The sequence below is a fragment of the Sinocyclocheilus rhinocerous genome, unplaced genomic scaffold (genome assembly GCF_001515625.1).
Source record: "Sinocyclocheilus rhinocerous isolate Xijiao unplaced genomic scaffold, SAMN03320098_v1.1 scaffold76, whole genome shotgun sequence".
Lineage (NCBI taxonomy): Eukaryota > Metazoa > Chordata > Actinopteri > Cypriniformes > Cyprinidae > Sinocyclocheilus > Sinocyclocheilus rhinocerous.
Genome location: NW_015632724.1, coordinates 70,281 through 83,327, shown reverse-complemented (window position 1 = coordinate 83,327; position 13,047 = coordinate 70,281). Strand labels below are relative to the sequence as shown.

Genomic DNA, 13,047 nt, shown 5'->3' with positions numbered 1-13,047 from the left:
TAGTAGTAGTAGTAGTAGTAGTAGCAGTAGTAATAGATTAGTAGTAGTAGTAGTAGCAGTAGTAGTAGATTAGTAGTAGTAGTAGTAGTAGTAGTAGATTAGTAGTAGTAGTAGTAGTAGTAGATTAGTAGTAGTAGTAGTAGCAGTAGTAGTAGATTAGTAGTAGTAGTAGTAGTAGTAGTAGTAGCAGTAGTAGATTAGTAGTAGTAGTAGCAGCAGCAGTAGTAGTAGATTAGTAGTAGTAGATCAGTAGTAGTAGCATTAGTAGATTAGTAGTAGTAGTAGTAGTAGCAGCAGCAGTAGTAGATTAGTAGTAGCAGTAGTAGATTAGTATTAGTAGTAGAAGCAGTAGTAGTAGATTAGTAGTAGTAGTAGTAGTAGTAGTAGCAGTAGTAGTAGTAGCAGTAGTAGTAGTAGTAGTAGTAGTAGTAGTAGCAGTAGTACAAAATTCTTATTGCCGCCTTTAAGATGCAAGTAAAATTATCAGAGGAGAACATTACTCTTCATTGCCTTTGCAACTGGAGAGCACATTAAGATAGCAAAACTTAAATTGCAGCTCCATCTCTCACCATTATTGCCTTTGTGATTTAGGTAATGAATCAAGCAGTAGTAGTAGATTAGTAGTAGTAGTAGTAGAAGATTAGTAGTAGTAGTAGTAGTAGTAGTAGTAGTAGTAGATCAGTAGTAGTAGCAGTAGATTAGTAGTAGTAGCAGCAGCAGCAGTAGTAGTAGATTAGTAGTAGTAGTAATAGTAATAGTAGTAGATTAGTATTAGTAGTAGAAGCAGTAGTAGTAGATTAGTAGTAGTAGTAGTAGTATTAGTAGCAGTAGTAGTAGATTAGTATTAGTAGTAGTAGATTAGTAGTAGCAGTAGTAGTAGTAGTAGTAGTAGTAGTTACTTTCAAACGCGGATTTGCTCTATTTTGTTCGCGCTACCATAGACATCAATGTTTATATCTGAATTATAAACTTTCATCCCAGTATTTCTGTGATAATATTAATGACTGTATGACAGAAATAATACTGTGTAGTTGAAAAGACTGTTTGTGAAGCTGTTTCTTAAGCAAACATGGTAACTGCTCTCTCTGTGTCAGCGGCAGTGCGAACGCAGATTTGAATGATCCGGTAAGACTTTTTCAAAGGTTTAATAGACATGGGAGAATCGTTGTCATTTAGAAATGAGATCGTGTGGTTGTCTGAATCGAGATCGTGATCTTTTAACGATTAATCGTGCAGCTCTAATGCAAAATGTATTCAATAGAAAATTAATGAGTACACCTATAATTCATTTGGGCTGGATTAATAAATGATCATCCAAATTCCATACAGTACATCTTTAAAAATCTCCAAAATTCTTATTGCCGCCTTTAAGATGCAAGTAAAATTATCAGAGGAGAACATTACTCTTCATTGCCTTTGCAACTGGAGAGCACATTAAGATAGCAAAACTTAAATTGCAGCTCCATCTCTCACCATTATTGCCTTATAATTGGTATCTCAGTGCTGTGATTTAGGTAATGAATCAAGCTCAGTGAAATTAAGCAGAATTTAATGAGAAGGGTTTGGTACATCTGGGTGGTAATGAGTAGCGTTTGAAATGCCATGGTTTATATTATACATTTTTCACTTTCGCAATCAGATTCAAAAATGTCTTGCATGCACACACAGCAAGGTTTAGGAAAACTTTCTACCACCAATCTTTGCTACGTACTCTCATCCAGAGATATGGCAGTGTACATATAGGTTTTAACATTGTTTTAGTGCTACCATTAGCATTAGTATCAATTAGTGCTTGTATTGAGTTATTTCCCATGCTTTTGTGGGCTTAGGGGTGTGTGCTTACATTGTGTTGGTGTCAGCATTATCTTATTTAGGTCTCTCTGAGACTTTCTTTAATGTGGGCGGGGGTAGTTCATCAACCTGGCAACCCGCTCAGGCAGGCATTCTGCTCTGTGAAGACAGCGGCGTATGATAAATCAATGGGGATGGGGTATTGAGCTCATGTGGGTCAATAGTTGGACCAGCCTTATCAGCCACAGACACACAAATGCACCTCACATCCTGCAGAGATTGTTGTGTAGGGTTGCTAACCAGAGGACTTTATTGTGGGCTATTTAAAAACCCGTCCACAAAGACTAAGTGTTGGAAATTGCATATGAGCCTGGGTAGCAAAACTCCTGCCAGAGGAAATTTGTATCAAGATTGCAGGTGCTTCATTTGGGAATACACACTGAGTGCTTTGGGCTGTGTCAGTCAGTTGTACACAACTGTGTGTTTTCACAACCAGAGAGAGTTTAGAGCGACCACTGAGCTTTAGTCTCCACACAATTGCTGGGCTCTATTCAGTATGAGCACTCCCCAGTAGACTTGTTAGTATGACAAGTGTGTTCGTTAGTAGCTCATTAGTCTCTCATCCAGCACACAAATAAACAACAGTAAAGATATCCCCCCCCCCAAAAAAAAAAAAACAGTGTAAACAATAAACAAACAAACAAGCAAAAATATCTGAAGGCTGCTCAGATTCCTGAAAAATCTCGAAGGCTCTGGCTGATTTGATTCATGCTGATCCCATACAAAAACTGCCTACTGTCATGTGACTAACAGGTGGAGCTTTGAGGGAGCTGAATGATGGGATGCAATGAAGTCTTGAGATGTGGGAGCTGTGCACCCTGCTGGGCTTGGTAGGACCTCGCCCACAAAGACCACACACCATTTAAACAGGAGCCATGGATAACGTATACAACATCTGGCAAGAGATGGCAAAGGCCCAGGGCTCAGCCATAAGGTGAGATGCTGACCATGAGATGACAAGAAAGAGAGATGTTGAGGGGGGTGGGGAACCATCCAATGCACAATTTATAAAGATGCTGGGCTGTGCAAAATCAATAATACAGCCATTGGCTAAAATGTTGCCTATTTGTTCTTTATTCAATGGCTGTTTATCAAAATGTGGTTTCTAGATTTTGAAAAGGCCTTGATCAAAACAAGAAAGTAAATATACATTTTTTGATAAATCTGCAATGCTAATTTTTACTAGCTCAAATAGCTCGGTACTAATAATTACTGCTGATTTTCACCTTTTCAGGAGAATGCTATATATTTTACCCAGAAAATGTGAGTGGTGAGTATCACTGTGTTCTTGGTGATTACTAAGGTCATCTGAATGGCTTATACAGTACAGTACCATGCTACTATGGTTAGGTGTTCTGAGTGTTTATTATCATGTTGTTATGCGGTTGCTCAGGGTGGTTGCTAGGACGTTGCTGGTCCAAATAAAATAAATAAATAAAATAAAAAAATATATATGGTAACACTTTATTTTAAGGACAACTTCTCACTATTAACTAGTTTCTTATTAGCATGCATATTACTAGCATATTGGTTATTTATTATTTATTAAGCACTTATTAATGCCTTATTCTACATGACAATATTTTAGATCTTTTAATCCTACCCCACACCTAAACTTAACAACTACCTTACTAACTATTAATAAGCAGCAAAAAAAGTTTGGGAATCCCTGCCTTAGTGAATCAAGAAGACATTAAATAGTCAAACTATTTAATACTGTAGCTTTGACATGTCATCAGCATGTTAAAAATCACCAAGCTGAAGTATTGAATATATTTTTTTAAATGCATAGAAAGAATATTCCATTTCTTTGACATTTCCGGTCCATCCAACAGAAATAATCAAATATACATCCTGGAAACACATTCCAGTAACCAACAGATAGTCCTCTGTATTATCACAAAAAAACAAATCACAAACACAGACACATGCATGTGAGATACAAGACATAGAAGTATAGCCATACAACAAACAAAGATCTCAGTGGATTCATGCGGTAGTACTTCTGCTGTTTATAGAGTAACAGCAGGCAAGTTATGATCATACAGGATATTCAGCAAAGGGTCACAACATGGAGCCCAGCATGGTGCTGGAAACTCAACAAAAGACAACCAGACCCAGACCCAGAAAGAGAATGAAAAAAAAATCCCAGAAAGAAAACAGCGAGGCGGTGGAGTTACCACAGAGGGTATGTTTGAGCACAACATGGTGTTCAGACACTTCAGATCCTACTACTGTGTGAATAACTGATAAAAGCCTCCACAAGCGACTTGGATGATAATATTGTGCAAAGGTTTGAAAGGAATGTGGAGCTCACTAATGAACTCACTGACATCTCAAGAGGAGGGAGAGCTTCCACTGTGAGGTCTTCAACATCTCCTCCTGCTGAGATCTGGGGCTTCATAAGCCACCTGTTGCACCCCTGCTACCTCCAGAAAGCAGAAGAACAAAAAAAAAAAACGTTTCAACAGGATGAAAGGTTGAAGCCTTTTCTCTTTCTCAACTGGAAGATCTAAGAAGGTTACATCTTTGTTTGAGTTTTCTGATGCTGAATGAGGCGAAAACAGACCACATACGGGACACGGAGAACATTTTCTCATTCAATAGCAGCTAACTCTAATTAGTTTCTATTCCGGGAATTATATGTAGGTCTACCTTAGCTATGGTGTTTAGGATCGGGTCATGTTTGGTGTGTAGAAGCAATTGGCTGCACTCCAAATAATATGAGGGGATGCTGCCCACGGCAGATTAACACCCACCAAATCTGCCAGACAGTGAAGACAGTCATAGCCATCAAGAAAGGGTGGCACTATTGCGAAGCCTCAAAGATATTTGGCTACAAATTGTATTGTATATAGACATACAAGCAAAGTTAACATACAATTTAATTTAAGACAGTTAATGCAGGAGTTTGGCTTTTCTGTCTAATTTGAGTGCATTTGAGATAATTGTTAATTGAATTAATTACAATATATTTTAAGTTCTGGAATATTTTAAGAACTTATTTGAAAACACAAGTGGAAAAATATGCTGAGATGCACCTTGATAATTTGATGGTAGGTAATAATTTGATTATAAATTGATTTTATTTATTTGCTTTATTACTGAGTTATTGAATAGGTTTGATTGGCTTTATAAGTTGTTCATTCTATAACCCTGATTTAAAGATGACCTTTATCTGCCTATAAATTACAGCATTTAAATCATTAGATTTATAAATGTATCCTTTATCATGCATATTTAACAGTCTACATACTGTCGTTTTGTATTGGGATATTGATTTTAGTAAGTTTGGCTTTTCTGTCTAATTTGAGTGCATTTGAGATAATTGTTAATTGAATTAATTACAATATATTTTAAGTTCTGGAATATTTGAAGAACTTATTTGAAAACACAAGTGGAAAAATATGCTGAGATGCACCTTGATAATTTGATGGTAGGTAATAATTTGATTATAAATTGATTTTATTTATTTGCTTTATTACTGAGTTATTGAATAGGTTTGATTGGCTTTATAAGTTGTTCATTCTATAACCCTGATTTAAAGATGACCTTTATCTGCCTATAAATTACAGCATTTAAATCATTAGATTTAATTATCATTATCATGCATATTTAACAGTCTACATACTGTCGTTTTGTATTGGGATATTGATTTTAGTATCAATACTGAGGTACCAGGAACTGATATTATACCAAAACCATCAAGAGAACCATAATCCTTGGACTAAATGTGGGAAGTCTATAATGACACCAATAATATCACTGTAATTCAAATATCCTAAGTACAATTTCATACTCCACTCAGGTAAAGAGTATTGCTTTGTCACAATTTCTTTTTAATGGAAGTCAGATATTGCACTGCTGGTGTGTTGGTCTGTATAAGCACATTATTTGTGACTAAGATCAATCAAAGAGGGAAAAACAAGTGCTTAGCTTTGCAAATTGCATCGTTCCCATCTTGCACTGAGAATCTGAGATAAGGTTGGCTGAAACATTAAGATTTCACAGGCAGCCTCCTAAAATTACAAAAGAATGCTTCAAAAGAGGGACATCAACCCACACAAACGAGAGCACCCATCTCTTGACAAACAGTTTCAGCAATTTCACACCTCACATTGTTCGTTTTGGCAGCTCTAAAAGTGTCTAGGACACAAAAAGGCATAACAACAGGCTAAGTGTTAAAACCATAAGGAGGATCCGTCTGGTGCCAAGAGCTGAGGGAAAGATAGAGAGAGATCCTGACTCCAATGTGACTGCTTACAACACATGTGGTGCTCCATCAAATATCGCTTCTGTTTCGCAGTATCACAACTGGCTCCCTGCAATGTGCCTCCTTATCTTCCAGCTGAGCATCCTGGCAGAATGCTCCTCATCCTCACAGCAGGGAAACCTTCTTCATCCTGTCCCAAAAACAGTCAGACGCGAAAGCACACACACACTCCTGAGAGGGAGTACAGTCTCTATAGGCATGTTGCGAGGTGTGAAGACAACAAAAAGAATGGAAAAGAACCACGCCATATGACATCAACCGTAAAACTAGTTCGCTCGGAAATGTCTCTGTTGAGTCAAAGCAGTTTCCGTACAAGATAAGCGGGAGAGAAAGACTCATTTGTTAAGCAATAGGCCTGCTGTCTCCAAGACTGATTCCCAGTTAGCCAGAAGGAGGTTGAGGCTGGAGAACAAATCACACAAAGGTCTTTATTGATCTGATTTGGGGTCTCTTAATAGCCGAAACGATTGTAAGTGATTCAGAGATGGTCTACCTTCGGAGCATCTGCTCTCTCTTAACAATCACCCTCTAGCAAGAATCAGCAGAAGGTCATTCAGACTTCTTTGACATTCATTCAGCATTGTGCAGTCATTGTCTTGATACCACTGTGTGGCATGATCAATAATGCATTCTTTCGGAGAGTGGCTCTGTAATTACAGCACACATTTGGAAAACACAATTACCAAGCAACAATTTAGGTTTACAATAAAATTTTACCAAATGATGGAAACGAATGACCAAGAAGACATATGGATATCACACTTCTCAACACCATTTATGAGCTGTGCAGCTGTGTTAGTATGACAATAGAGCCCACATGAGATTCAAGCATTTATTGGGGCCAGAAAAAAAATGCATCTAAAACAATCTTCTAAAGTCACAGAATCACAGTTTTGCCGAACTGTAAAATTAATTTTTGCTACATTTACAGTAGAAAACTGCAATCTGTGGTTATAAAATTTAAGGTACAAACTAAGTGATGATGTTATAAGTATTACTGGATGGCATTTTTGTTCCTGTATATGTTGCAGTCCATGTACTGTATATGTCATTAAATTAAATTATATAATGTTAATTATACCTACCGATTTGAGCTATTAAAATTGGTTTATTACCATAAAATGACTGATAATAACACAATAGAAGACCAGATGATGACTTAAAGTTCCTAAAAATGTACCATTCCAGCAGCTGTGGCCAATAAAGACAAATATATAAATTATTAAATTAATAACTGCAACAATATTTGATTGTAAAAGTATAAATTTAGCCTTAGCTATATATATTTTAACTTATTGTCTTATCAAACATAATTATATATGCCCATACTGTAGCCTATGTGACAAGGCAATTTACTTTTAAGGATTAACAGATTTCTACTATATCATTTTACATTCTTTTTCATTTTTTAAAATTCACATGGATGGACCAAGTTGATGTTTAATTATGTGTGCAGAAAGAGAAGAGCCTTATTTGGAGTCTAATTGAAATTCATATGTAATTGCATGCTTTCAAACTCAGCTGCCCACTCAATTCAAGACACACAATTATGAACATAACGATTAAGCTTGTGCAGTCGCAGGTGCGCGCGCTCTCCTACATTTTCTATTCCTCCTCTTTATAAAATACCATGAACACTTTACGAAAAATGAAATTGCTTATAAATCATTTAAGTATATTTAGAAGAGATGGCGACTGCTTACGGGGTGTATCCCGCATAGACAAACGTGAAAATGCTTATCTTAATGGTCAAGTTTTAAAAGAAAGCTGTTATCCATACAGTTTTTAGGTGACAAACATAATTTGATATTTAAAAATAATACAAATGAAAAATATGCTTAAAAGGTAATAAGGATAGAAAAGGAAGAAGAGGCAAAAGTTGTTATCTTACTGAAACCACCGAGCGAAATAATAATAATAATAAAAGCTTCGTAATATGTTTCCGTCAAAACATTTGCGCAAACATACACGATATAACACATTCTTTAAAGCACGAGAATGAGTTTAAGAGCAGCACTCTCACCGTGAGTTCCGTTAGAAGCAGCCGAGTGAAGCAGCGGATCTCAGATGAACTGTCTCGTGCTCTGAAAGTCTGAAAGGCGCACCGCTGTGAAGTCTGATGTCAGTGACGTTCACAACCAGGGAACGTTTTTTTTTATAACTTTGTAAACTAAACAAACAAATTAATTCTGTGAAAGGTAATACATTTACTAACATAATGCAATTATTGCTTGCAATTAAACAAATGCATGGCTAATTGTTTGACTAATTGTTTTCTCACATTCCTTGTTAAAACAATTGTAATATACATCAACTTATATTTAAAAATGTATAACTTGCAGAAGTCAGCGGACCACAAGGTGGAGCTTCCATCTAACAAATCATACTAAATCATATCTAAACTAGTGTTTTATCGCTATACATGGAAATAACGTGAGGATTGTGTTGGTGGAAACCAGTTACTTAAAAACATAAATCATCAAGCTAATAATTACATAAACACAGCCAAAAAGAATCAAGAATGTGTTGAAATGTTGAAACACAAAGGGTCTGTCTTCTGCGGCTTCGCATTATCAGATTTCAGCACAAGAAATACCATGTGCAGTACTAAACAAAAGCTTCTCACAAGACTGCAACCCAGTGAAGATGCTGTTCCTCCAGTAAAATACATAAATAAATAAATAAAAATGACGACACTTGTACATTGTAGAAATGTTCTTATTTAAAGGTCTCACCAAGCTAAAATAAATATTACTTGGCTGGTCATGTGATTCATGAGGCTGTCCAGGTCAAAAGGTTAAGATTTTGCTGGTTAGCTTGGTCCATCAAGCCCGTTGGTAGATGTTATAGTTACACCATATGGACACAAAAAAGCAACTTTATTTACTGGCAGCCATCAAAACATATATATATATATATATTTTTTTTTTTTACTTCTTATGAGATAAATGTTTTGCCAGTAACATTTAAATCAGATATATTGCATGATAGCACAGATGTTTAACCAGTGCTCCACCTTTGAAACAACTTTTTCCTCCCATCACCTTTTATGAATGACAGATAAAATCCTTCCTAGATTTTTTTTCTTCACAGAATATCTGTGGCATTTAGAAATACCTCAAATTATGTTGATTATATTTCTTGTTTAATGTTTATTATAAAAAGCTGTGACTGAGCTGTGCTAAAAAACTGTTATAGTCCTTGGTCATTTTGTAAAAGTAATAAAAAATGCAGAAATAAAAGACATCCGAAGACAGTGTAAAATATATTTGACAGAATTATATATGATTGTCAAGTGAGCATATTTTTTTTCTAAAATCTCGAGAGCGCATTAAGATATGCAAATAAACAGTACATTCTATGTACAAGTTTACGTTATATTTACAACTGACTTTACCAAATTTCACAAAGTTAATGCATTAGTAAAGTAAGTTTGGCCGAATAATAAATGAGGACTGTACAATCAGCTTTAATCTGAAAGAGATCAGTTTTCTCAACGTCTGTGATGAGCATATTTCAAAGCTTCCACCCAAATGAATGACTTCCTGAAAGTGAAGATTCTAGACAATTAGTCCAAAACATTTAGTCAGAATGATGCTGTACACACTGCGCTTAAAACACTGAAACTACAATATACTGTCAATCTGTATGCACATTTTGTTTTTCTGGGTCACACACGTGTACGCAATACATGAACACAGAAGATACATAGAGAGAACCAACCAATCCATCAGAATGAAAAAAACAATCAGCGTGCTTATTACTCCATAACAGAGCCCTGAAATACTGTGCTTTAACGTTTAGTGCCCACAAACTAATGATTGTTTTATACATTGTCTCAAACATTTGAATTTTTTCTTGTTCACGTAAACACACACAAATTGTCCGTCTTTATCTCTCTCTCTCAATCAGAAAGAGCTGTGATAGTGAGGCAATGCTGTGCTGTAGAACCCTGAAATGGATTTTAGATCACAAAGATTTCCACAGATGGTAGAAAGTGAGAGCTGCATCAGACCTGAGGACAAATGCATTACATTATAATGGTGCAATATCTGAAGCAGGCATTGCGGACTCTGTTCCCTCTTGTTTTTCCTACTGAGCACCTGAAAAAGAATAATAATATAATAATAAAAAAAACATCTGCCTTTATCAAGAAAGGTAACTGTTTCGTACTAATTATAATACAATACTGACATCTAGTGTTAATGGATGCATAATCCATTATAAAAACTGCCTTTTGTCTTTTTATATTTGAAATAGTTGCACCACTTTTTTAATCACATCCAGATAGTGGCCGGCCACACAAAACAGAACAAAACAAAGAACAAAAAGAACAACAAACTCAAGAACCCATATATTGTCACTCAGTTTTTCCAAAGGCCAAGCATTCCATTTTGTTCAAGAAGCCTTTCTTATTCACTTCTGTTGGGACACCACTGCTAATGTATTAAAAGAACACAAAATCAAAGTCACTACGAAATGTTGTCATGGGAACAGAGGTGCTAGTCATTAAAAGGCAATGCCAGCTGTATGAGATATGATTCAGTATGGCAGTAACATATGCAGTGAGGGAAATCAGAAACATACCAGCTTCATTTGAAACCAGATTGCTCATCAAAAAAAAAATGGAAATACACAAATATGCTCATTTAAAAAGACTTCTAAATGAGCCTGCAATGAAAAAAAGTCTGCTATGTTTTCAATGTTTCAAAAGATAGACCCACATTTAAAGGGATAGTTCACCCAAAAATTAAAATTCTGTCATTAATTACTCACCCTCATGTCGTTCCAAACCCGTAAGACCTCCGTTCATCTTCGGAACACAAATTAAGATATTTTTGATGAATTCTGAGAGCTCTTTGACCCTCCCATAGACAGCAAGGTAACTACCACGATCAAGGTCCAGAAACGTAGCAAGGAGATCGGTAAAATAATCCATGTGACATCAGGGGTTCAATCGTAATTTTACGAAGCTACGAAAATACTTTTTGAGCGCAAAAGAAAAAAAATAACGACTTTATTTAACAATTCGTCTCCTCCACGTCACCCTAGTGCCATTTTGGAGAGTATCCACTAAACATAAATTGTGTATGCTGTTTTGTGTCAGCTGCTCCACGCGGATGTGTTGTTTTCGTTGAAATCAAAGCGTAAACGACGTAATCAGCGTATCCACGTGGCACAGCTGACACAGAATAGCATACGCAATTTGCGTTCAGTGGATACTCTTCAAAATGGAGCTAGGGTGAAGCGGAGGAGACGAATTGTTGAATAAAGTCGTTATTTTTGCTTTCTTTGCGTACAAAAAGTATTCTCGTAGCTTCGTAAAATTATAGTTGAACACCTGTCACATGATGGACAATTTTATTGGTGTCCTTACTACGTTCGTAAAATTACGGTTGAACCCCTGATGTCACATGGATTATTTTACCGATCTCCTTGCTACGTTTCCCTTCCTTGATCGTGGTAGTTACCTTGCTGGCTATGGGAGGGTCAGAGAGCTCTCAGATTTCATCAAAAATATCTTAATTTGTGTTCCGAAGATGAACGAAGGTCTTACGGGTTTAGAGCAACATGAGGGTGAGTAATTAATGACAGAATTTTTGGGTGAACTATCTCTTTAATAAACAGAGGTTTATACACTTAAATATATTGTTAAATCCAGCAGGAGAGAAGTGTAAGACCTCATTACTAGGGCTAATTCAATTTGAAAACTGTTCATAAATGTTTTATTTGTCATTCCAATCCATCCTGAATCCAACAAACTATTCAACAGCAACCAAATCTGGTCTGAGAACAATAAAATTCAATCTCATCAAAAGAAAAAGCCCCTACAAATGTCATCCAATTGTTATGAGGGAGGTTACATCAGACGTGCACATTCGATTTCAGAGCAGGCACACACGACTATTATTGATTTTGATAAAAAAAAGAAAAAGAAAATAAAGCAAAGCAAAGGAAAACCCCAAATACAATCATTATGTCAATCTCAGGAAGAAGCACAGAGGACCCTTGGTAGTGCTCTTTCCTTTCAGCACTAGCCATTTTACCCCTAAAAACCTCTTAATTTCCCTAATGTTGCCCTTGGGCTTTGGAAGGGACCTCGTATTTGAAGACTACACTGAAGATCTTGCCTCCAAGACGCTCGGCCAGCCAGGAGTTCTTTATGACGGCTAGTTTAAGGCTCTCGCAGCTGAGCATGGCGTAGTAGTTTGTGTGGATGGCCCGACCCATTCCTTCAATGATCACCAGATCTGTGCCACGCTCCCTGACGACTGTGGCCAGGACTTTGTCCAGGCGACTGAAGAATGAAGAACAAAGGGAGAGACCATGGTTTTAAGCAGAGGGAACTCACATAGCATTGGCTTTCTGTTTCACTCCAACAGATGAAAATACTAATATGGCGGTAAAACATTATACCTCAGGTCCAAACAAGGAGAACTCGAACCATTCTGCACCAAAGCAAGTCTGTCCTCTTTGAGTGCAGCACTGAAAAAGGGAAAATGGAAATATGATCTGCTGTTACTATGTTACTTCAGTATGATGTAAAAAATAAGGGTGTATTGGTTCACAATTATTTGTTTTGTTTTTTTACTTCCAATATCATACTATATGAGCCATAAAAGCCTGATGTATCAGCATGATATTCAACAAGAAACACATTATATATATATATTTTATTTTATTTTTGTCTAAAGGCTCAACTAGTGACTATTAATTTATATGTCAGGCTTTACAGGGTTAAGCCATATACTGCAGCACACTGTACAATTACTGATAAAAATGTCCATTTTGTGAAATATTAAAGGAGACATATTATGCCCCTTTTTACAATATGTACTATAAGTCTCTGGTGTCCCCAGAATGTGTCTGTGAAGTTTCAGCTCAAAATACTCCATAGATAAATTATTATAACATTTTGAAAA

The 13,047-nt window shown here is 36.3% G+C and overlaps 2 protein-coding genes across 5 annotated transcripts in view; both read right to left on the bottom strand.

Annotated features, from left to right (window-relative positions):
- The window catches only part of LOC107742907 (draxin-like), a 23,815-nt gene extending 15,617 nt beyond the window's left edge, over positions 1 to 8,198 (bottom strand). Inside the window, exon 1 of the mRNA XM_016555987.1 lies at positions 8,148 to 8,198. The gene's annotated coding sequence lies outside the window, so the exon portion shown is untranslated. The remainder of the gene's footprint in view (positions 1 to 8,147) is intronic.
- A 3,533-nt stretch (positions 8,199 to 11,731) lies between these two features.
- pank4 (pantothenate kinase 4 (inactive)) overlaps positions 11,732 to 13,047 on the bottom strand; it is a 16,092-nt gene continuing 14,776 nt past the window's right edge. For all 4 annotated transcript variants that reach the window (XM_016555978.1, XM_016555979.1, XM_016555980.1 and 1 more), the window contains 2 exons: positions 12,542 to 12,610; positions 11,732 to 12,422 (listed from right to left, as the gene is read on the bottom strand). In XM_016555978.1, the coding sequence (XP_016411464.1) occupies positions 12,194 to 12,422; positions 12,542 to 12,610 (298 nt within the window). In that variant the 3' untranslated portion in view covers positions 11,732 to 12,193. The remainder of the gene's footprint in view (positions 12,423 to 12,541; positions 12,611 to 13,047) is intronic.